The 25,067-nt window shown below is 50.6% G+C and overlaps 1 protein-coding gene across 1 annotated transcript; it reads left to right on the forward strand.

Annotated features, from left to right (window-relative positions):
• Positions 1-1,832: 1,832 nt before the first annotated feature.
• Positions 1,833-24,578, forward strand: Xkr7 (XK related 7). Its single transcript, XM_070007778.1, has 3 exons — positions 1,833-2,425; positions 21,676-21,878; positions 23,185-24,578. The coding sequence occupies exons 1-3, from the start codon at positions 1,833-1,835 to the stop codon at positions 24,135-24,137; spliced, it is 1,749 nt and encodes a 582-aa protein (XP_069863879.1). The 3' UTR covers positions 24,138-24,578.
• Positions 24,579-25,067: the final 489 nt, after the last annotated feature.

A 25,067-nucleotide genomic window follows, 5' to 3' on the forward strand; every position in this document is an offset into this window, starting at 1 on the left:
GAGTGCTGACAGTGGCCAGGGCCAGAGCTGCCCGGTACCTACCACTCAGGACTCTGTGCCTTCCACAAGTCTCCCTGCCCAAGGTTCGAGGAGACAAAAGGCAGAGATGCTTATTCTAAGTCCCAGTGACACTCAGACCTTTCACCCTCTGCTAGTCAAAACGTGAGCTATCAGCTTTGAATCCAGTCTGGAAAACTCCTTGAATCCCTAACTCTCCCCACTCAGCTTTCAGCTTTGGGCAACAGCTGGTACCCCAACCTCCTGAGCATTACTGAGACCAAAACAGTCCCTGGACACGGAAGGGATGCCAGGCTGCAGGACTGCAGATGGCTGCTCCTTCCTAACGCAGGGCAGCTGTCTCCTTTCATCTTCTCTTCCCTGTCACTCCAAGGCAGGGTGGTCCTTCACTTCGCTTCCTCCCCCTGTCCTCTTCCCTCCTCCACCCTCCCTTCCTCACTTCATCAAGACAGCAACATTTGCTATCTCGCCTCTGAAACCATATGATGAATTGGCCTGAATTTGGCTCTAATACTTACTAAGTGTGTGGCTCTGAACCAAATACATTAACTTCTCTGTGACTCAATTTTATCTCCTGTAAAATGGGTGGAGATATGTAAACTCCCTCATAAATTGCAATAATAACATGAGGTCGTAATTGCACAATGCTTAGAACAGCACGGAAGAGGAACTATTAGACAGTGTTTGTATAATAAACCCAATCTAACTAAGCTAAGGTGTTGCGGGAGGGGGTGGAACAAGTACAGGATGTGTGAGGGACTAACCACTTATCAGGGATCTCCGCTATTTTTTCTCTGGGATCACTTTGCTACTCTGGCTGCTGCATCTTCTTTCTAAATCCTGACATGACCACCTATGTCCCCTGCTCAAATTCTTCCGTGGTTTCCCCGTTGTGGGCTAGTTAAGGGCTACCTCACAGGTCAAAAACGCTCCAGTCCCATCTTTCCCATCTCCCCAGCATCTTAGATCCAGGATCCAGACTTCCTCCAGTGGTGGGGGGAGGGGCAGCACTTTACACCTGCTCTTCCCTCCCACCCATCTTCCTTCTGGATGTCCCCTCCCTCCCCCCCCCCCCACTAAGACAGTGGCCAGAGGAAAGCGGTCCCCTAGGGAGGGAAAGAGAGAGCAAGGAAGTGACAGCAACTCAGAACTGTAGTTTTCCCCGGGTTCTAGAGGAAGACAATAAAAGCGAGGACCTCTCAAGATCAAAGGAGGGGAGGGCACACGAAGTGAACGCTCAGAAACTAGCAAGTGGCACGGTCCACGTTCTCACCTAGTGATGGCTAAAGGGTTGTTGGGGAGGGAGGGGCGCCCAGGCCTGTTAAGCTACCCCCCCCACCTACCCCCACTTCATCCCCACCGGGCTCTCAGAGGTAAATCTGCGGAGGAAGAGGATGGGGATAGGATGGCGGGGGTGGGGGTGGGGGGTGGCAATAAAAGAAAAAGAAGGAAGGTGAAAGGTTGAGAGCATGTGGCAAGGGACGGAGGCAGAGGTGACCTGGGGTGCTCCCCCAGCCCTGCAACCCCGCTCCCGGGTCTCGGGGGGGGGCCGCCCATCCGCCCTCTGCCCGGGCGGGCGGGCGGGGGAGGGGCGGCGCGGCGCCGGGAGGAATGAATAATTGAAGGGGGGAGGGAAGAGGGGAGGAGGGGGGAGGAAGGAGAGGAGGAGAAGGGACCGGAGGGGAGGGAGAGCAGGGAGGAGGCGGAGGGGGAGGAGGCGGGAGCCGCCCGCCCGCCCGGGCCCTCCCCGCTCCGCACCGCACCCCCTCTCCTCCGCCGCCCGGAAGTCGCTCCCCGCCTCCTGCTCCGCCAACATGGCCGCGAAGTCGGATGGAGCGGCGGCCGCGGCCGGCCCGGGGCCGGAGGGGGCGCCCGGAGCGGCGCGGGGCAGCGCGGGCGGGCGCGAGGAGGCGGCGGCCGGGGCCGGGGCCGGGGCCGCGGCGGGGGCCGAGGCGGGAGGCCCGGGCCCGCGGTACGAGCTGCGGGACTGCTGCTGGGTGCTGTGCGCGCTGCTCGTGTTCTTCTCCGACGGCGCCACCGACCTGTGGCTGGCGGCCTCGTACTACCTGCAGGGGCAGCGCACCTACTTCGGCCTCACCCTGCTCTTCGTGCTCCTGCCCTCGCTCGTGGTGCAGCTGCTCAGCTTCCGCTGGTTCGTCTACGATTACGCCGAGCCCGCCGGGGCCCCGGGGCCGGCCGTCAGCACCAAGGACAGCGCCGCGGGCGCGGGCGTCGCCATCGGCACCAAGGACAGCGCCGGCGCCTTCAGGACCAAGGAAGGCGGCTCGGAGCCCGGGCGCCCCCGGCCCGCGCCCTCCTCGGCCCGCCACCGCCGCCGCTGCTGCCGCCTCTGCGTCTGGCTGCTGCAGACCCTCGTCCACCTCCTGCAGCTCGGCCAGGTCTGGAGGTAGGAGACGAGCAGGTGGAGGGGGCTGAGCCCCAGGAGATAAGGGGTGGGGTGGGGGCGCAAGTAGCTGCCTGCACCCCATTCCTGCTCTGACCTTTCCGCCCCCCACCCCCACCCCGTCCTGGCCTGACCTCGGCCCCGCCCCACTTCGTTGCAGCTTTCATTTCTTCTCCTGCACCTCCTGACCTCTGACCCCGAACCCTGTCCAGCCCCGGAGCCATCCATTCGGATCTGGCCATTGCAAGGGGCAGAGGAGGAGGCAGGAAAGGAGGGAAGGAGACCCTCGAGGTTGTGTGAATGAGGAGAACCGGGGGATTTTGAGGATGGGTGCGAGGCTTGGAACAGGGTCACAGGGCTCCCCACCACTCTGATCCTCCCCTTCTCTGGGAGTATGCAGAGTCTGGACTTAGGAAAGATCTCAGAAGTCCTTCCTTGCTCTCAAAGAAGCTCATTTTTTTTTTCAATAGCAGCCCCTGTCCAGCCTTCCTGGAGAGACATTGGAGGCAGTTAAATGACTATCCCGCCTAAACTTCTGGAGCTTCTTTTGAGAGAAAGGTGTGTGTGGGGGGGTGCTGGACCCACCTAGGAAGCTCTCTGGCTTCTACTTCCTAAGGACTCGATCAGTAACCTCCTTCTCCAAAAAGGGTCAAGAGGATTTGGAATCGTGAACCTGACACTCTATGGCCACTGGCTGCCCTTTAATCCTGAGATGGTGGGAAATACTGAGGCTTTGTTCAAACTGCTCATTTCCAGGCCTCTTCCTCTGCCAGGATGAAGGGTGCCTGCTGGGCTGAGTTAATTGGAGAGAGGGTGAATTCTAAACTGAGGGCTCCTCTTGAATGTGAATTGTTCTGGTACCTTGGGCTGCGCTGTGCAGTGACAGAATAAATTTACTTACTATGTTATCTTAGGCAAAACCTTCTCCTCCCTCCAGCCCCAGGTTTCCTTACCTGGGAAATGAGCGTGAATCCCTTCTCTTCTCATCTCATTAGCTCACCATTATAGTTTTCTTATCTGATGGGATGGTCAGATGAGAGAAGGTATGTGTAAGGAGTTTATTTGGGGAATGTAATAATTATGATTACAGTAGATGTTGGTGAACAGTAGGGAAAAGTCTCTATAAATATAAAACATGATTATTGCTGTTGTATTATTTATTTTGCTACTTGTTAAAGCATTCTGTCTGACTCAGAAAACTGTTCTGGCCTGAGGGTAGGAAACAGGACTCCCAGGGTTTGTCCCAGCTGTTCACTTGCTGTGTCACCCTTGATGTGTTCTCCAGTCGCTCTCTGCCTTGGTTTCCCCATCTATGCCTGCCAAGACGCTGCATGTATCTACTTAGCTTGCCCTGGGGGCAAAAGGGTGGAGTGCTAAACACACAAGGTGGTGGTAATATTATTAGCTTGATATACAAAAATATTCGTGTCTACATCCAGGAACTAATCTGCATTTATCATTCTGTGCCCGAGTGGACAGATGGTGAAAGTTATTTTTAGATTCTGAAATGGTAACTTCCTATTCTTGGTAGCCAAAGCTTCCCCCTTTCCCTTCGACCTAAAGTGGGCCAACTGCCCCATGACACACTGGCTACCTTCCTCCCCATTCAGCATCCACTTGAAGAAGCTAATAGGTCTTCCCTTTCTTGAACATAAACTTGGGTTCCCTCAATAGGACAAAAAATGACCACAGGCCAGGGAATCTCAGAAGAGTGAGAAATTGAAATGATTGAGAGTCCATGGAGATCCATGGTTTCTTAGATAAATGTGCTATTTCCTGGGTTCAGTCTCTATACTGAAGTATACTTTTAAAAAAGGAAAAAGAGAAGAAAAGAATTATTTCCACTATATCTACAGTTTCCCATTTGTAAAGTGAGAGAGTTAGTTTGAGATGAGTTTTCAGGAATAACAATCTAACGGCTTAGGGGTGGAATCTGGCTTATGGAAGTGTTTGGTGTAGGTTGTATAGTATTTTTAAAACAGACTCCCAGCAATTCTCACAAAAAATTGGCTCTAGCAGTACCAAGCCTGTAACCATTTAGAGAAGGGTATATGTGTTCTAGTTTGCCTACTCTTTGATTACATCTGGATCATTTCTCTAGGCACTCACGTAGGCACCAGAGCCCTAATGTTCTGTAACAATTATTTTATTAAGTACTCACCTTGTGCTGCAGCTTGCCAATTGCCTTTAAAGCTGCTTTGTCTCCTCTGTCCCTCCTAATAATCTTGCCAGGCGGTCAATATTGCAGTTTATACCTGACAGATGAAGGAATGCAGGCTATGAGAGAGGACATCCTTGCCCAAGGTCACACAGTGAGGGTTTAGAATTAGCCGGGACTTGAGACTCTGCCTTCAGAGCCCAAGTTCAATTTACCCACACTGCTACTAATTCTGTCTCTAAAGTATTCCCCCAAAGCTTGAAGAATTATGGGTCTGAGATGCCAAGATTCTTGGATGATAGAAAGCCAGGCTTCTGTTGCATGGAGATAAGAATGTGAAAGAAATAGGGGAGCCCAACCCTGTAGGTAAGGGTGAGGAAAGGTGATATGTATTGTGGGAAAGTGCCAGATTTGGGACTGAGAGAAGGACAGGACAGTGACCTTGGACCAGGGTTTTCCTATCTCTGGACCTTAGTTCCCCCATTGTGTGAAAAATGAGATTATATTTGTTAATGAAATGAGGTAGAAAGTGCCTTTCTGGTACTCTATAATGTCCCAGCATGGAGTTGGGTATCAAGGTTCTGCTCAGAACAACTTACCAGGTTATCAAGGTAGATTTGGGCTCTCCGACTCCCTCCAAAAAAATACTCTTCTATGTTTAACAAGCCCTTCACTCCAGAGAGGCTCTGAAATAGTGACCTGCTGGGTGCATTTTTCTGCCCAGACTAGAGATCACTTAAAGAGAGTAGCAAGCAGGACTGAGGTCTGCAGAGTTCTGGAAGGACCTGGTGACAGCCAACTGTCCTCTCTGAATTTAGATACTGCAGTCCATTAGGAGATGCTGCATAGAAATGGCTACTAAAAATGCAAAATCCACATTAGGTCTCCTTACCCAGGCTAGAATTCTGACTCTGGATCTATTATCAAGGCTAAAGTCTCAGGACTCTTGTTCCATACTCTAAACCAGCTGAAGAGTTTGGCTGAATGGGGAAAATTCAGAGATGATATACAGAAGCCACCAGGGATAGATTTCCTAGAAATTAAAGCAATGTTGGCACATGTTGAGTTGGCATATCAGGTGTTTATGCAGATGTTTGGAGTGGAGGGCCTGGGCCAATGGGGAAAGAGAGGTGGGCCTGGGCCCACTCCAGGGTCAAGCCTGATTGGCTAACCAAATTTTCACTTCCTGATCTCATAACCCTTATTTGCAAAACGATTTTCAATTGTAAAGATTTTTTGCCCCCAGCTCTTTAGCCTTGTACATTGCTTAATCAACCACTGAAATGCTTTGAGGGGTCAGGTGGGATATATAAAGTCAAGACCATGGGGTATCAGACAAGGGGCCATCACAGGGCAAGAAGGGTTCCAGACAAGTGGAAGCTACTGCCTTGCTTCTTCAACAGTGCTGTGGGAAATTTTGGGCCAGTACAGTCAAGTCTTGATTTCTCAAGAGAAATGTGAAACTGAATCTTTCTTTTTTTGCATGAACTCTCCCAATTTTCAGCTACTAATTAAGATTCTTAAAAATAGTATCAATGAAAGGAAACACATTTGTGGGTTTGTCTTCTTTGTAACCTCAAGCAAGCTCCTCACTATTGATGAGGTCCTTTTCCCACAGAAGATGTTATAATTTTTTTAGCGTCCAATGAAGGAACTCACTAATACTGCATACATAACCATGACCTACCAGAGACCATGCAAGGTGTTCTAGAAGACTGTTCTCGCCTCACCTTGAAATCTTCCCTCTGATGGCTATTTGTCAAACCCATTTGTGAGATAAGGAAGTGCAGGTCACAGTCAAGTGATTTGTCCAAGATCACCCACTCACTTTCAGTGGGGAGAGGTGTGGTACCTATCTGCCTTCGTACAATCCCCAGTTCCAGCTCTGTCCCTGGCATCACATACTGATTATGCTAGAGGAAATGCAGAACTGGGCTTCCATCAGTGACAGGTTAGATCCCCGAGAGGACAGGTAAGGCAGGAATCTGTCCATGAGCTGGACACCAGCCTGTGTCTTCATCTCTCCTTTCCTTTCCCATCAGCCCTCTGATCTGGTAAGCCACTGAATGGCTGTTAAACCAATTAAAGTCCTTACCCTATTTCCTGACCTTGTGAGTAGTGGAGCAGTAAGCTGTGAATCCTGCTTTCCCTAATCTTGAACTCATGGGCCCCAGCTTTACCCAGATAAGCATGGCTTTCTAAGCCAATTACTGTACGACAACCTGGCATGGAAATCTTCACAGACTCTCAGGATTTGGACACCTCAAAAAGAGGTGGGGAGGGAGGCAGTTGAGCTTTGGGGACAGGGAGCTAACAACCTTTTCATGTCTAGACTACTAACAAGCCCTGCTCCAGAGAGTTCTGAAATGAGTCAGTGACCTGCCCTGTGTGGAAGTCAGGTTCTAGGTCTTCCCTCTGGGAAGCTAGCTCTTGTCTAAGAGCTTGAATTGTTCCCAGTTCAAATCCTTGACCATCTCTCAGCCCTTCTAAAGTAGGGACCCTAATGGTATCTACCCACAACTTGGGTGGAGTTTAATGAGGTGTATATCAGGGGTTTAGTAAAGGGCTGGCCCCATCATTAAGTGTTCAAACCCTGTGATCATTATAGTGCTGTCAGCCAGAATTTGTTTCCTGTGAGGGCAAGGTGTGTTCACGGAGCAGTGGCCAGTGAGGAACCAGGGGGACCCTGAAGCCGTAGGGACACCACAGATGTGTGCTTAATCTGCAATCATTTATTTAGTAGATATTTATGGAACACCTGCTATACATCAAGTCCTGTTCTGAGTGCCAAGCCTAGGACAATGAACAAGCCAATTTCTGTCTCTTGGAGCTCAATAGTCTAATGGAAGAGGCCAACAAGCAAAATAGAATATATATTTCACATATGTAATATGAACTGTAATGGGCCAGATAGAGGTAAGTGCCCCAGGAAGAGATGAAACTGGGTGATGAGTAGGGAGTGGCAGGGAGCAGGGTGTAGCTCATTGAGATGAGCTGGTCAGCTGAGATCTCTTTAAGGAGGTGGCACACGGTCAGAGGGTAGAGAAAGTGAGCAGAAGAGAGAAAGAGTGGATTTTGAAGGTTGTTTCAGGTCAAGGGAAGCAGAAGGCAAGAAGAAGGCTCAAGTGGAGGCAATAGAATGAAGGGAGTCTGTCCATCAGAGATGATGGACAGACTGGCCATCCTGATCATACAGCACCTATAATCCATGAAAGGGGACCCTAGAGAATCTAACCAGAGGAAAGGCAGGGTCTGATCTACAGTTTTCAATATCTACTCTGGCTGTTGGATGGTGAATAGACTAGAGGGATACCAGGCTAAGCCTGGAGACCCAGGAGGGGTCTCATGAAGGAGATGTGAGAGGGAAGGAGCATGCTTCAGGCTGAGCTAAAAAGACCTCTGTCCTTCTTTGGTCCTCAGTTTCTCCACTGGGGTCAGAGAGTTAATGTTTTGAACCCACTTTCTGGAATCAGTCATGGTCCTATGTCTACCACGTCCTGTGACTCTGGGCAAGGGGCATAACTTCTTTGTTTAGTTATCTGCAAACGGACATCAGCAACAGTACCTACCCAGTGTGGCTTGGGGTGTAACAAATGAAATAACGTGTATGTAGTGCTTACCATAGTGCTCTGAACAGGATGTACTCAGCAATTACCATTAGCCATAGCTGTGTACATTGCTATGTGTAAATGAATCAGGGGTTGGGCCCTCTGGTGGCTTTCAAATTGTGTGTCCTGTTCCTCTCACCATCATTTGCACCTGGGCAGCTCTGAATATCGTTTTATTTTTATTTTTTTTTTTAGGATTTTGTTTGGATAAATCAGGATTTCGTTTTGATCACAACCCTTGAACTTGGACTTTGACCCTCCACGAAGGTTCCTCCTTGCTCTGGTTGTTCCAGCCAACCTCCCCTCCAGCACACTGCGCACCCCACCCAGCCTCCTCCCCCTGCCCATCCGGCTGCAGCAGGCCATTAGAGCTGCTCCTAACAGACACTAAGGCGGCAGTTGGGCCCCCATGTCCCCTGTTTGATCTATAAAGACCACACAGGAGAAACCCAGGGGAGTTGGAGGAGGGAGGGCTGCCAGGAAATGGCTTTGAACTCTGGCAGCTGGGGCAGAGGTCTCTGGGGAGAGGAGGAGGCAGTTTCGGATCCACTCTGGCCCCTCCATTCACTACTCTGCCTTTGTGTGGGAGTCCAAATTCCTCCCCTGGGAAATCTTGCAAGCCTCAGGTTGCCAACCTCCCTACCTCCCATCCCATCCCGGATCCTTGTCTATAACTCAAAGCCATGTTATAACTGCTGCTCTGGAGCCCCAGCTCCTCCCCCTCCCCGTCACTAAGGAGTCCAAAGGCTTTAGCTTGGCTTCAAGGCTCTGGGCCCCCCACCCCTGTCTCCTTGCTGCTATAGCCCCAGGATGATCTGCTGTTGTTTCCCTTCCCCCAAAGCCATCCATCATTTTCCCAGTCTGAGAAGCTGCCTCTAGCAGCTTCCTTTCTACCTTTTCTGAACCCACCCTCTGTCCTCAGATCCCATCTCTCACGCCTGTAACCAGGCAAGTCATTGCCTTTGTATGTGTGAGTATGCCTGTCCCAGGGCTTGAACTGAGGACCTGGGCTCTGTCTTTGCTCAAGACTAGTGCTCTACCACTTGAGCCCCAGCTCCACTTCCAGCTTCTTGGTGGTTAGTTGGAAATAACAGCTTCATGGACTTTCTTTTCTGGGCTGGCTTTGAACTGTGATCTTCAGATCCCAGCTTCCAGCGTAGCTACAATTACAGATGTGAACCACCTGTGCCCCGCACAGTCTACAAGGAAAGTGCTAATGGAAGAACTCTCCTTGGTTGGTTATTTCCAGCATTATAGAGCAGCTTAAAGAAAAACTCCCCACCCCATTATCTATTAGGGCAGAGGAGTGGTGAAAAGGAATTTCCACTTACTGACTAGGTATTTCTTGTGTTGCTTAAAGATTTTTATGCTGGTTTTTAATCAAGAATACATGTAAACATTTACTTGTGTTGTTTTTGAAGTCAAGTAATACTGAAAGTCATAGTTATCATTTATTGACACTTAGAGGAAGCTGGGTAAGGTTGCACACATCGTAATCTCAGCACTAGAGTCAGAGGCAGGAAAATTGTTCCAAGCCATCCTATCTCAAAATAACAAACAGAAAGATGTAGATTAACTCATTCATCTTCACGACAACCCTGGCAGAGAGTGCAGTGATAAAGAACAAGGTCTCAAGAGTCAAAATCCTGGCGCTGCTGCTTCTAAGCTGATCCTGGCGCTGCAGCTTCTAAGCTGTGTGGTCCTGGGCAAGTCATTAACTTCTCTAGGCTCTGAATGGGGATAATGGTCCTTGTATCGACGACCATATTACGGACTTACTGACTTAATATGTGGAGCATGTTTTGTGCAGTACTCAGCACTGAGCACTCAGCACACCTTGTTGGCCTATTTAGACATGTGAAACTAGAGGCACAGAAAAGAGTGGCCTCCCAGTTAGGAAGTGGTAAAGTCAGCGTTGGAAGCCATGTGATCAGGCCTGCATGCATCACCACTAAGCATGCCAGCCCTCAGCCAGCTGTGCGAACTCTTACACTATAATCAGCCATGTTTGGGAAACAGAAGAAACACATCAGGAAAGTATTCACTGTTAACATTCTGGGCTCTTCTTCTCAGACATCCTTGTCCACCCCCACTGCAGGTCCCCTCCCTAACACTATGGTTCACTCTTCTGCCCCACAGCTCTGATGGGGTTCTTTTATCCTTGGTGGCCTTGTGTCCAAGGCTGGTGGGGTCCACACCAGGATGTGGGGCACAGAGACTGCTGGAACAGGTTTCGGGGCTGTGGATGCAGTGGCTGAGCTCAGGCGGGGAGGGAGCCAGCCCTCTGTAGTCAGGGGCACAGCACTGAAGCCTGTGAGGCCTCCCGCCTCAGCCTTCCACCGTCAGTGGGCAACACTGAAGAAGTGAAAGGAGTAACACAGGGCTGGGTTCAGGGAGGGTGCGGATGGGGCTGACAAGGAAACTCCTTCTAGACAGGTGGTGCTAATAATTGTTGATATGAACTGAGTTAAAACCTTTGGGATCAGCAGCTTGGGCAAGTTGTTTCGCTGTCTCAGAGTTTGATTACCTCATCTGGAAAGTCCAACGGGTTCTGGCTGAGTTTCTCCTAGGAGATAGGCAAGGAAATAGAGATGATGCCATCTCTCTATAGATCTAGACAGACACCATGACTTCCTAGCCATTATGACCCCAGGGCAAGTTGCTGTGCTAGCCAGAGCCCCATCTCATCTCTGAAATGGAGATGATGGTAATGTCCTGTAAAGAAAGACATTTTGAGCCATGTAAATGTATGAGGCTTGTCACATAATACACAACGTGGCTATTATTACTGGCCCAAATAGCATCTTGCTTGCTTAGTAACAAGAGTGGGGATGGGAGAGAGGTACGAAGAGCCCTTACTCTTGATGATCCCCACAACACTGATCCTAGTGAGGAACGACCTTGTTCTGTGGCTCCAGATAAAGTGTGTGTAGATGTTGACCCAAGGTTACAGGGAGGCAGAAGCTTTTGAACAAAAGCCAGAACCCCATGTCACTCAAGCTGCCCAGAAACAGAGCAGGCAGGAACTCACTACCCACCAGCGGTAGTTCTGAGGGAAGTAGCTGACTGACAGGGATGAGGTAGCAGGGGCTTATACTTCAGGCCAAGGGACAAACTAGGTGATCCTAAAGCTACATACAGTTTTAATAATCTGTGGGTCAGAGTAGAATGCTTGCCTAGCACTGAGTTTGATCCCCAATACTGCTCCTCCTGAAAAGAAAAGGAAGGAAGGAAGAAAGGAGGGAAGAGAGAATAAAAAAGGAAATCAAAGGAGAGGGAAAGGAAGAAGGAGGATCTGTGCTTTAACTTAGGGCTTTATGACGCTCTGTTCTGGGATGCTGAGCAGCCACATCCCAGGTTGTAGATCAGTGGCATTTTTAGTTTTATTTAGTTGTTCCCTTTCACAGTACAGAGATGGATTTAGGTCCTCACTCTTGCTAGGCAAGCACTCTACAACTGAACGACAGCACCAGGCAGCATTGCTTACTTGGTTTTGGCTTTTTTTGTTGTTTTAATAAATATTTTTATTTTTTTGCTGGTCCCAGAGCTTGAATTCTGGGCCTGGGACTGGCCCAGAGTTTTAACTCAAGGCTAGCACTTGAGCCATAGCTCCACTTCCAGCTTTTGTGGTTCATTGGAGATAAAAATCTCAGGGACTTTCCTGCCTGGGCTGGCTTTGAACCACAGCCCTCAGATCTCAGCCTCCTGAGTAGCTAGAATTGCAGGCATGAGGCCACCAGTGCCCGGCTCAATAAATATTTTTTATTGTCCCCCAAAAGTAATGTACTCATTGCAACTTTTCATCAAATAAAAATGTATACACATACAGAAGTAGAGATTAGGCTAATGATCCAACCCACCTACCACCACCTGCTATACAATTACAGGCTTCTCTACCTCTATGAGGACAGGGATGTTCTGTGTCCACACCATCCAATACCTATGGCTCTGGAATGGGCCATAGGACTGAGGGACTGAACTAGAGCCATTTGCGAGGCTGCCACAATATCGCCAAGCCACACCTCTGACCCTGGTTTTCATTGGTTATTTTTTGAGCTAAGGTCGTGTGACCTGGCCTGGCACATGCTTAAACTGAATCTGCCTACTTTAGGCTCCCTGTCATTGCTGGGACCACAGTTGCATGCAGTGGTATCCAGTTTCCCTCCTTTAAGATGGGGGTCTCTCATATTTTTCTACCTGAGCTGGCTTGGAACTTTGGAACTTCGGAACTTTTCCTCCAGTTCTCAGCCTCCTATGTAGCTTGGTGCCTGTCACTGCTCCCAGATAGAGGTTCAGAAGTGGTCTTGCAAACTTTTCTGCTTACGCTGACCTCAAACCACAATCCTCCTGTTCTTTGCCTTCCAAAGAGCTAGGATTACAGGCATGTGTCACTAATGCCTAGCTCTAAACTGTTTTTTTGTTTTGTTTTTTCGGTCCGGTCATGGAGCCTGAACTCTGGGCCTGGGCACTGTCCCTCAGCTCTTCAGCTCAAGGCTAGCGTTCTACCCCTTGAGCCACAGTGCCACTTCCGGCTTTTTTCTTTTTGCTTATGTGGTGCTGAGGAATCGAACCCAGGGCCACATGCATGCAAGGCAAGCACTCTACCACTGAGCCACCTTCCCAGCCCCAGCTCTGAACTTTTACTTGTATTGAATTTTAAGTTAATTGTATATAACTTGTGTTGCAGGTGTAGGTGTTGAGAACATAGGTCTAGAACCCATCCCATTTCCTTCCCTTCAGATCATTTTGGAGCAAATCTCAGACCTCAAATTGTTGCCTTCAGACATAATTCAATCTATCTAAAAACAGACTTAAAAACATTTAAAATATGTAATAGTGCTATCACACCTATAAAAAGGAATCATAGCTTTTTTAAAGTTCATATGGTGTTTCTTTAATTAGTTGCTAAAGTTTCCAAATTAGGACTCACTCTCTTTTTGGAATCAATATCCTGATTTCTGGTTATCCTTGAAAAATTGCATGGAGAAAAAAACAAACAAACAAAAACCCAATGACTGAAACTCCAGTCATTGGAACTTCACACTCCAGGACAGCTGGTGAGAAGTGTTGAGTGGCTGCCCCTCCAGTCAGGGCATGTCTTCATGGTAGATTCTGAGGTAGTTCAGCTCCTCTGAACTTTGATGTTTGAGTCTCTGCCTCTACTTGTCAGGAATTTCACAGTCCAACTTGTACCTTCAGATGTCACCAGAAGACTGGCATCTAACCCTCTCTCTCACTAGCTCATAGTATCTCAACTCCACAGGATAGCAGGAAAAGAGAGAAAGAAGGAACCAAAAACAGCCTTGCATTCTTAGACTATGGAGTCCTGACTTTTAGTCTCTACCCTCCACCCACTTTGCCAACCCACTTCACAGAAGGGGAAACTGAGGTCTAGAGAGAGGAGGAAAGCTGGCTGCACTCATACAGTGAGAGATCTGAGAGACCAGGATGTGTTCCCAGATGCTTTATTTGCTAGCAGTTGCCTGTTTTTTCTGCTGGACAAAAACAAGGACCATTGGCTTTAGGTCTTGGCTTTTCATCCAGAGCCTGAAACTAGTGGCTAGCAAGTGTTTGGCTTCATCTTAGCAAAAGAAGGGGTGACTCTGTGAAGAGGTGGGGGGCTGCTGAGGAGGAGGGAGACAGCTTGGCACCCAGCAGCACACGAAATGGGAGAAAAACGTGTAAAATCACATTCTTTACTGACATTTAGGATCCATTTGGCTGCCAATCCCAGGAAGGTCCTATTTTTTGCATCCTTGCAGGAGTGCTCAGAATTGAGGGGTGAGCTGATGGAGGAGGGGGTCTTAGGGCATCCTCCCAGAAGCTTCCAGGACCACACAGCATGTGAGGTGACCACAAGCCCATGAGTGGCTGGCTCAGCTTGACACATGCCCCATGGCAGGATTGCAGGGGTCAGTTAGTCCTGACCTAAGACACAGCTCTGAGCTTTCTGGCCGTTTGACCTTCGGCAAATCATTTCTCCAAATGCCTGCCAACTGCCTCTGGACCATCTGGGCATTGGATCTCCTGTCTTCTACAGCAAGTGCTCACTCTAAAATGCACTCTTTTGTTTAAAACTCTCCCTGTTAGCCAGGCACCAGTAACCCTAGCTACACAGGAGGCTGAGATCTAAGGATCACAGTTTGAAGCCAGCTGGGGCAGGAAAGTCCGCGAGAATCTCATCTCCAGTTAATCACAGAAAAATCCATGGCGCTGTGGCTCAAGTGGTAGCACATGAGCCTTGAGCAAAAAGGAGCTCAGGGACAGCACCTAGGCCCAGAATCCAAGCCCCAAAAAGGGGGTGGGGGAAAGCAAGCTTGGGGACAGCATCTAGGCCCTGAGTTTAAGCCCAGGATAGGCAAAAAAAAAAAAAAAAAAAAAAAAAAAAATCCTCACTAGTCTCCCTTGCTAGGTCTTGGTTCTGCCATCTGTAAAATGGGGTGGTTGTATTGCCCACCTCAAACATTTGTTCTGAGGAATATGCAACTTAATGCGATAAAAAAGGGTCAAAACAGCCAGTCATACAATTGGCACTTAATAAATGCAGATGTTGGCATTACTGCTAACACCTGCACGCTGTGCCTTGCAGAGCAGGTCTTACACATCCGTTGTCTCTCCAGCCCCTCCCTGAGGAGCCTTCAGGGTCTACAGGGCTGGCCCACCTGGAGGGGAGAGAGCCCCTGGAGGCTGCTTTCTGGATGGCAGAGCTGGGGAGCCGCTGGAAGCTGCTGTGGTTTTGGCCCAGAGTTGTGAGGGGGTGTGGGGAGGGGGAGAACACACACTCGGAAATGAAACATGGAGAGACCAACAGATGGAGGAGCCGAGGATGTGAGAGACACAGACAGACAGAGAGGGACCCAGAGTCACGGAGAGGAGGAGCCGGCAGGGTAGAATGGCTGGAAAACTGGCAGTCACACGGAGCCACGAGCTGAGCAGCAAACCAGCAGATGGACCAGGCAGCAAGGGATAGGTAGATCCAGACAGACAGACAGACCGATCCATGAATGCAGCCAAGACCCAAGACAGACAGGAAGACAGTGGTAGCCACAGGGACAGACAGGCTAACCAAGATCCAGCGTCAGACTGACAGGTAGACAGAGTATCTGAGAGCACTTATCTAAAATCACACCTTGAACCGTGAGACTCATTCAAGGAACAGACACAGGTGGGCTGTTCTAGCATCCCAATGGACTGATGGAGGATCAAATAAAGAGCTGACCTGGATCCAGAAGACAGATGTGGCAGATCTGAGCCACAGACACACAAGAGACAATGATCCGGGGTCTGAGGACCAGTGGAGGCCGTGTGTGACTGTCTGGATGGAGACCTGGGTCTGGGCCATGAACCCTGCCTAGTACAGACTCAAGATGACCCAGATGCAGGGTCTAGGAGGGACCACCCCAGCATTGGAGTGGGAAGAACAAAGAGAACAATGGTTTGAAATGTGGGAGAAAAAGGCAGGCAGATGGTTTGGAGTCTGCAAGCCAAGGGGAGAGGCTTGGGTTTGAGTCCAAGTGTGATAAGAGGACCTTGGAAAGTTTTACAAGAAGGATGACACAATCCCACAGGTTTTTAAAAATACCCTGCTGGTTGCCATGTGGAGCGGTTGCAGGGAGCCCACAGAGAAGGCTGGCATGGCTGTCCAGATACGAGATGACAGTCACCCGCACCACATGGTGGCATTGGAGTGAAGGGTGGACTGGGAATATATTTTGGGGGAAAAGTGAATGTATACTCCCTTCCCCAAAGTCCAGAGCCCTTTTCTTGAGATGAAGTTTCTTTCTCGGGGGGGGGGGGGGGGGAGGCATTTGAGTTCTGTTCATGGGAACAACATCTTTCAAAGCTTTTCTTTTCTTTCTTCCTTCTTTCCTTTCTTCTTTCTTCCTGCCTTCTTGCTTGCTTGTTGTTTGCTTCCTTGCTTGTTTTTTTCTTTCCTTTCTTTCTTTTTTCTTTCCTTTTCTTTCTTTCCTTGCTTGCTGTGCTCTCTCTTGCTCTCCCCTCCTCCTCCCCCTTCCCCCACCCCTCCCTTCCTCCCTCCTCCTCCTCCTCCTACTCCTCCTCCTCCTCCTCCTCCTTCTCCTCCTCCTTCTTCTTCTTCTTCATGGTCCAGGGGTTTGATTTCAGCACCTTGAACTTGCTAGGCAAGCACTCTATAGCTGAACCATACCCCCAGACTTTTTTCTTTGAGTGCCAGTTTTACTGCTTGAACTCAGGGTCTGTTTGCTACCCCTGAGTGTTTTTGCCCAAGGCTGGCACTGGCACAACTTTTCTGGCTTTTGGGTAGCTTATTGGAGAGAAAAGTCTTACAGATTTTCCTGTCCAGGCTGACTTTCAATTTTGATCCTCAGATTTCAGCCTCTTGAGTAGCTAGGATTATAAATGTGAGCCACTGGTGCATGGTTCAGACATGCTTTTTTTTTTTTTTTTTTTTTTTTTTTTAGTTTTTGAAACAAGAGCTCGTTGCAGGCCTTGAACTTGTGATTCTCCTGCCTAAACCTCCTAAGTGCTAGGAGAGTGCTGAGATTACAGGCATGTGCCACTATGCTTAACTTTCAACTGTCTTTCAGAGTGGGATATGGAATAGGATGGGCTTCTAGGAGTTTTCAAGAGAGGCTGCCTGGTGATCAGGAGCCAGAGACCTCTACCCAGTGTGTGTTAGCCTGTGTGTGCACAACCCTCTAGTATTAAATCTACTGTGTATTTGTTCATTGTGGCGTAGGGATGGAGCCCAGGCCTTGTGTGTGCTAAGCAAGTGCTCTACCATTGAGTTGCATCCTTACCACTTGGGGGAATTTTTTAAAATTTGGTTTGGTTTGGTTTGGTTTGGTTTAATTTTTGGGGTTTTTTGTTTTGTTTTGTTTTTGAGGTAGGGTCTCTGCATAGTTCAGGCTTGCCATGAACTCAGAATCCGCCTGCCTCATGGTGTGTATCACCATGCCCAGTTCTGTCACTTAATACCAGAAGGAAGAAAATAAGATGCAGAGAATCAAAAAGACTACCAAAAGCAGAACCAAGACATGACTGAGATAAGAACCCATCACCTGATGCAGTCTGTATGACAAGGCCTGTTTCAGAGAAGGGAAAACTGAGACCAGGAATATTGGGTTGCATGTCCTTGTGAGCTCCACATTTGTCAAGCATATTAAATTGCAGCAACATCAAATGTAAATTATATATAACCAGATAAAAGCCAAATTGCAGTTGACTGACTGACATCATGTTCTGTGTTGCAGACATTTAATTAGACATTTATTTAATTTTGATTTTGCAATTTTTTCCTTGTGTTTTACAGCCAGGTCCCACATGCTTCAAACATTATCCTAGGCTCATGAACATCTTGCAGGACCATGACAGTGAGCAATTGGTGCCAGCTGAAAGAACAGCCACAATTTTGATCCTTTAGCCAAAAGGGGAGCTGCAAGGCCAAAACCCAGGTTGTGGCATGGTCTCTGTGCTCCCCATGATCCCATGCTCCCTCAATGATGGGTGCAGAGACCTCCTTTTTGCTCCTCCCTGTTGCTGCCCCGGTCCACAACAGCCCAGGGCTGTGAGTCCTTTGTCTGTGGTTAGCTGGGAGCTGGCAGAGGAGAGGGCAGGAGTGGGCGGGGAGGTGGCAGGTGGCCTGTCAGGTGGTGATGGATGCTGGCTGGGGCGGGGCCTCTCTCATGCTGACCCGGGTCCGGAAACAGATGGTCTTCCAGCCTGAGAGAAACTTCCAAGGTGTGCCCTCCCCCAACTCCCCAGGTCCCTTCATGTTGGACCAGCTGGTCTCTCCTTTCAGTTCAAAGCCAGAGCTGCAGGAATGGGCTGGGATGGGGGGAGGATGGGGAGGATGGAAGCTAGGAAAGATGGCCCCTCAGAAGCCCAGGGGCCATCCTAGAGCCCCCACCAGTAGCCACCTTCAGGTCTGCTTTCTGCCCCTCTTATGTTTCCTGTCTTAGCTCACTCTGTCACCGCAGGCCTGGACCAAACCCCAGCTTCTCCTGGCTTCTCTCCAAGCCAGCTTCTGAAATGAGCTTTCAGAGCTTCAGAGTTGATCGTATCACCTCTGATTCTGGGATGGAATTCAGATTTACAATAAAACCTGAACTCTCCAGTCCAGAGTGTTTGTTTTGTTTTGGTTGTGCTGTGGGACCTTTCACAGACTAAGCATGTATTCTACCACTAGCTACACCTCCAAGCCTCCAGGCCAGAATTTGAGACCAGTTCTGGTTTTCCTATGCCTCTGCCCATCAAAATCTTCCTATTTAGGCTGCCAGACCTCTGAGCCCCCCCAGATGGCCACACATTCTCTTGCTGTTGCACTTTTTTTTGTGGGGGTGCTGATATGGGGCATGAACTCAGGGCCTGGGCACTGTTCTTGAACTTTTATACACCAGGCTGAGGCTCTACAACTTGAACCACAGCTTCATTTCTGGCTTTTTGTTGGTTAATTGGAGATAAGAGTCTCATAGACTTTCCTGCCCAGACTGGCCTCAAACCGTAGTCCTTAGATCTCAGCCTCCTGAGTAGCTGGGATTAGTGGTATGAGCTGCTGACACTGGGCTCTTGCCATGTACTTTCCCATCAGCAGCTCTTTTCATCAGATACCAATCCCTGCTTAAAACCCAAGACCAAACCCTCCTTCCCATGGGAAGTCTCTCCTGACTGTCTCCCCAAGACAGAGGTGACACATCTCTTCTCTGTGTTCCAAAGAATTTTGTAGCATCCATGTCACCTCCTACCTGTCTCCCCCTCCCCATGGGACTATGAGGCACACCCAGGGGTACAAACCTGGTAAAGAGTAAGTGATCAATGTACAGTTGCTATGTGAGTGAATACGTCTGCTTCAGGGACTCTTATGATGGGGGAGAGGCAGGGACCCAGAGAATGGAAGATACAGGGAGGTAATCCAGCTCATCAGAAGAAACACAGTCCAGCCTGGAGCTGCTCAGAAGCACAGGTCTCTACATTAGGAGGTTTGGGAGTGGGTAGAAATGCACAGATTAGAAGTAGCTGGAAGGACAGCAGTGTTGGAAAAGGAGTTGGGCTGAGGGGCCTTTGCATGTCCCAAGTCAACCATGAGGGACCTCCCCTTCTCCATCTTGGTTACCTGTCCTGGAAGGTGGCTAATTGAAGGTGTGTGTACAGCATTGTTTGGTGACTAGAAGACCCAGGGATGGAGAGGAGGGCCCTAAATGGATGCTTCTAGCTAGATGAGGGTAGATGGGTGTATGAGAGAGGGGCAGTGGCAGAATCTATGTCCTGGAACTCTAGATCTGAAAGGATTCCAGAGCCATCAAGCCCATCCCTCTCATTGGCAGAGAGAGCCACACAACCACCTAAGAGCAGGATGCCCATTTGAGGAAACTGGGTATCAGCCGTCCCATAGACTGCAGTTCTGTCCTTGGGCTGGTGGCACACACAGTTGTCACTTCCCTCCTAGTTTCCAAACCACACCCTAGAAATGCCACCTTGTTCCATCTGGGAATAGACTAGACAGATTCCTGATTCCCCAGTTTCCAATTCACATAGTAGGGTCATTGGATCTGAGTTGGGATTTCTCTTCTCTAGTTTCAGGGGGGGAACTTTTAGAGGACCCTTCCATGGTTTCAGCAAAGGGTCTGCCTGCCTCATGAATCAAAAATTTAGGGGCTGGTAAAGGGGTAGGATCTGTGGTCATCAGACCCAAGTGGAGCTTCCTGTTTAGAGAGGGGAAATTGGGCCCAGAGATCTGTGTTGGCAGGTCCACTCTCATCCACCTTGACAGAGTGCAAAATAGTTTCTCTTCTACTCATCTTCCCAGTTCCTTTGGGCTCCTAGAGCTCAAGGGGCTTTTGCCTAAGATCTCATAGGAAATGAGTAGAGTCAGGACTTGAACTCAGGACTGGAGAGAGTAGGAAGGGTTTCCTACCCACAACAGGATTACCAGAGTTCTATTCAACTCAACACACTTGCAACCATTCCACATGAATGGCTGAGCACCTACTGTGTGCTGAGAGCTGAGGGTACTGCCATTATTGGGTGAGGACAATAGCTGGGAGAGGGAGTCTGGTGGAGGCTCCTACTCTAGGTGGGGGAGGGCCAGCAGAAGCTGTGTTTACAATCTAGGCTTTGAAAGAAAAGAAAGACTTACCCAGGTTTGGGGTTAGGGGACAGGAAAGGGGTTAGGCTGGGGTTAGGGGACAGGAAAGGGGTAACAAACAGTGGGCGCAGTGTGGGAAAGTATTGAGAGCCCTGAATCTACCACTTGTGCAGAGTAGCTGGAGCCCCAAAATTTTTAGGGAGGAGCAGCACAAGAGGAAGTGAATATAATCTCAAATGCCAAGGGCAGGTGTCTCAGCATCTTCCCCGTGCCCTGAGGGGAAGTCAGGGATAGGCCAGGAGCTGCTGCAACAGCACTGGGCACTGGCCCCAGGATTGTCCCTGAAGGAACCCCGCTGGCAAAGCTGTATAATGTGCAGGAAAAGGCAGTGTGGTTTGATGGTTAGAGTGTACCTGGGGTTGAATCCTGATCCCATTGCTTCCTAGCTTTGTGATTTTAGGCAAATGACAGGCCTCTCTGGCTCCCAGTTTTCTCATCTATAACGTGGAGATACTAGCACTAGTGTAAAATCAAATCATAGCCAGGTGCTGGTGGCTCTTGCCTGTAATCCTAGCTACTCAGGAGGCTGAGATTGCAGGTCAAAGCCAGCCTGGGCAGGAAAGTCTGTGAGACTTTTATCTCCAATAAACTACTCAGAAAATCCGAAAGTAGCACTGTGGATAAAGTAGTAGATGCTAGGCTTGAACAAAAGAAGCCCAGGGACAGAGCCCACATCCAGAATTCAAGCACCCTGACTTGATTTTAAAAATCAAGTCAAAGAAAGCAGGGCTGTAAGACTGCACATACTGCATCCAGGGTGTCCTTTGCCCCAGTCTGTGTGTGTGTGTGTGTGTGTGTGTGTGTGTGTGTGTGTGTGTGTGTCTGTCTGTCTGTCTGTGTGTGTGTGTGTGTGTGTGTGTGTGTGTCTGTCTGTCTGTCTGTCTGTGTGTGTGTGTGTGTATGTGTGTGTGTGTGTGTGTGTGCATGTGCACACACCAGTACTGGGCTTGAACTCAGGGCCTGGGCCTGGGCACTGCCCCTTAGCTTTTATTTTATCTTATTTTGCTCAGTACTAATGCTTTACCACTTGAGCCACAGCTCCACTTCTGGCTTTTTGGTCATTCATTGGATTGAGTCTCACGGACTTTCCTGCCCAGCTGACTTTGAACCTGAATCCTCAGATCTCAGCCTCCTGAATGGCTAAGAGTACAGACATGAGCCACTGGCACCAGCACCTCTTCCCCTTCCCCCAACCCCAGTCCTTGAAGCTAAGGAGCCCATTCGGTGGTCCGCAATCTCCGCCCCGCAGAGGAGAGCCTTTCTTTCCCTGGGCCCATTTTACAGCTGCGGAGCAGGCTGAGCGCAGGGGGAGGAGGCTGTGCGGAGATGCGGGCCGCGGAGCTGAGCCGGGGTCCTTCTGCAGGTACCTGCGCGCCCTGTACCTGGGGCTGCAGAGCCGCTGGCGAGGGGAACGGCTGCGGCGCCACTTCTACTGGCGGATGCTGTTCGAGAGCGCCGACGTGAGCATGCTGCGCCTCCTGGAGACCTTCCTGCGCAGCGCGCCACAGCTGGTGCTGCAGCTCAGCCTGCTGGTGTACCACGGCCACAAGCCCGACCTGCTGCCCGGTGAGCCCCCAGGGACGCCCCCTACCCCCCTGCCCGGGCTCTCCATCCCTTCACCACCCCTTAGGGCCTTTGGGTGCCCCTCTTCTGCTCTGCTCCCTTCTCTATTGCCAAAACAGACCAGACGTGTGTGTGTGTGGTGTGTGTGGTGTGTGTGTGTGTGACTCCTGAGGTTTGAACCGTTCCTGAGGCCGCTGTCCCTGAGCTTCTTTTGCTCAAGGCTAGCACTCTACAACTTGAACCACAGCAACACTTCAGTTTTTTCCGGGAAGTTTGTTGGAGTTAAGAGTCACATGGCCTTTCCTGCCTGGGCTGGCTTTGGACCACGATCCTCAGATCTCAGCCTCCTGAGTAGCTAGGATTACAGGCGTGAGCCACCAGTGTTCAGCTCAGATCTCATTTCTGACCTTTACTTCACAGCACAACTTAGACCCCCTGGGTGTTTCCTTACCACCTTCATTCCCCAAACTGCCCCAATCTCCACCTCCATCTCCTGGGGAGCCCCTGCTCATACACCTGCCCAATTGCCATCGGTTTGGAGAAGAGCTGGCCATCTGCCCCCTCACTGGGGAGCCTGAGGACCCCTCCCCAACCCAGGCCTGGTCTTAGTTTCCTCTCTTGCCACAGGCCCTGTTCATATCCCAACCTGACCTTTCCTGACACTCTAGGATGTCTCCCTCCCCCCTCCCCCCCTGCACCAGTATCACAGAAAAGCCACATCCTTACATTTCTGGAGCACTTCATTCTCTCTCCACCAAGACCCTGACCAGCCCATTTTCCATCATTCCCCTTAGGAAGCCATTTCCAGGGTACAAGGTTTCACCAGAGACTTTCTCCTCACCCCTCAGCCTGCACAGCTCTAGGCATCCCTCCAAACCCAGCCACATCTCAGTGATCCATAGCTTCTAAAGGTCCCCTCCTGGCTCTACCATGCCCTAACCATGACCCCCTCTCTGCCTCTTCTTCCACTCCCACAGTCCCACACCCTAATTTCCCACCTCCCACAAGACCCATGAACCCGAACAGCCCCACATGAGATTCCTAGACTTGAACCTTGGTGAGGGGTCAAGAGCCACCCAACTTTCACATCCCTTTAAGCTCCCACCCAATCCTGACCGCCTCACCTCATCTCATCATTGCCCTTGACACCCCTCCATGCAGGGTCCCCCTACTTCCACTGATCCACAGACCCTTCCCTCACCCCTCCTCAGAACCCAGCTCCTGACCCAGAACCCTCCCCCTCTCCCCAGACCCCAACCCGGACCCACCCCTAACCCATCCCACCCCATCCCCAACCCTGTCTCCACAGCCCTTTCCACCTCTGCCTCTCTGGTGTCCCTGGCCTGGACGCTGGCCTCCTACCAGAAGGTACTGCGGGACTCAAGGGACGACAAGCGACCCCTGTCCTACAAGGGCGCCGTGGCCCAGGTGTTGTGGCATCTGTTCACCATCGCAGCCCGAAGCCTGGCCTTTGCCCTCTTCGCCAGCGTCTACAAGCTGTACTTTGGCATTTTCATTGTGGCCCACTGGTGTATCATGACCTTCTGGGTCATTCAAGGGGAGACGGACTTCTGCATGTCCAAGTGGGAGGAGATTATCTACAACATGGTGGTGGGCGTCATTTACATCTTCTGCTGGTTCAACGTGAAGGAGGGCCGCAGCCGCCGCCGCATGGCCCTGTACTACTGTATCATCCTGCTGGAGAATGCCGCGCTCACTGGCTTCTGGTACTCCAGCCGCAACTTCACCGACTTCCACTCGCTCATCCTGGTGTGCGTGGTGGCCGCCAGCTTTGCGCTGGGCATATTCTTCATGTGTGTCTATTACTGTCTCTTGCACCCCAATGGGCCCATGCTGGGGCCCCAGGCACCTGGCTGCATCTTCCCAGAATCCCCAGGGCCTTGTGGCCCACCAGCCGATGCTGTCACAAGTCCCCCGAGGTCCCTGCCAAGGACTACAGGCGCCGAGAGGGATGGGGCCTCAGCGGCCGGTGAGCGTGCAGGGACCCCCACGCCACCGGTCTTCCAGGTGCGACCTGGCTTGCCTCCCACGCCAGTGGCCCGCCCCTCGCGGACAGAGGGGCCTGTCATTCGGATTGACTTGCCTCGCAAGAAGTATCCGGCCTGGGATGCACATTTTATTGACCGCCGGCTCCGGAAGACCATCCTGGCTCTGGAGTACTCCTCACCGGCCACTCCTCGCTTGCAATACCGCAGCATGGGCACCTCCCAGGAGCTGCTGGAGTATGAGACCACAGTGTAGGCCCTGCTCTGCTCCCCACACAAGGGACAGGCTGGGCTGACCCCACAGTGACCAGTGTTAAATCTGGAATTTCAGGACCACAGGCTTACAGGGAGTGGGTCTGTGGGGCTAAGTCCCACCACTGGGTTCTTTAGGGGAGGAGGCAGCCTGTGGAGGCTCCAGACCCAGACTCCATTTTCAGCCCTGTGGTCCATTCCCAAATGTCCTCCAGGGGCACAGGGAATTAACTGGTGCTATACTCCTCACAAGCTGCCCTACTTCCCTGGGGCCTCTGCATCATGCCTAGCACAGGAGCCCACCCTGTCCCCTGCTTGGCATTGCCCACATGTCACTCTAGTGAGCCAAGCAGAGAAAGGGCACTGTCCAGGGCCTGTGGCTTAGGCCCCGTGTTGGGGGCAGGAAGCAGCCCTGTGGACTGGTATCTGTAGGACTCAAGCCTGGAGCTAGATAGCAATGGAACTGAGGAGGGTGTTGGGGTGGGGGGTGCTGGGGGTGGGGGCTGACGATGCAGAGATAAGCAGAAGAAAACACTCGGAGGGGCTCAGGCTGGCAGAAGTGCAGAGGAGTGGAAGGTGCAGGGGAAGGAACCATAGTCCAGGGCAGAGAGGTAAGGAGAAAATTCTGGAGACAGACTGTATAGTGGGGTTCTGACACCTCAGGTGAAAATTTTCAAGGAGCCATCTTTGTTCTAAGTGAATATTTCTTCTAGATCAAGGTCTTGAACACAGCAGATTAGTCTAGGAAGAGCCTCTGGGCTCAACTGTAGCGGAGATTCTAGCACATTGAGTGAGGGCCTGTTCTAGAGGCCACTTGGTTCCAGGTAAGGTTCTAAAACACCTAGTTTGAACAGCTAATCTGTATTGTGTTAGGAGGGGTGAGGACACAGGATCCCGGCTGCTCTGATGTGGAGTTGAACTTCCACCATGGGGC

Source organism: Dipodomys merriami, unplaced genomic scaffold (assembly GCF_024711535.1).
Source record: "Dipodomys merriami isolate MVZ:Mamm:240054 unplaced genomic scaffold, mDipMer1.0.p SCAF_7, whole genome shotgun sequence".
Taxonomy (NCBI): Eukaryota; Metazoa; Chordata; class Mammalia; order Rodentia; family Heteromyidae; genus Dipodomys; species Dipodomys merriami.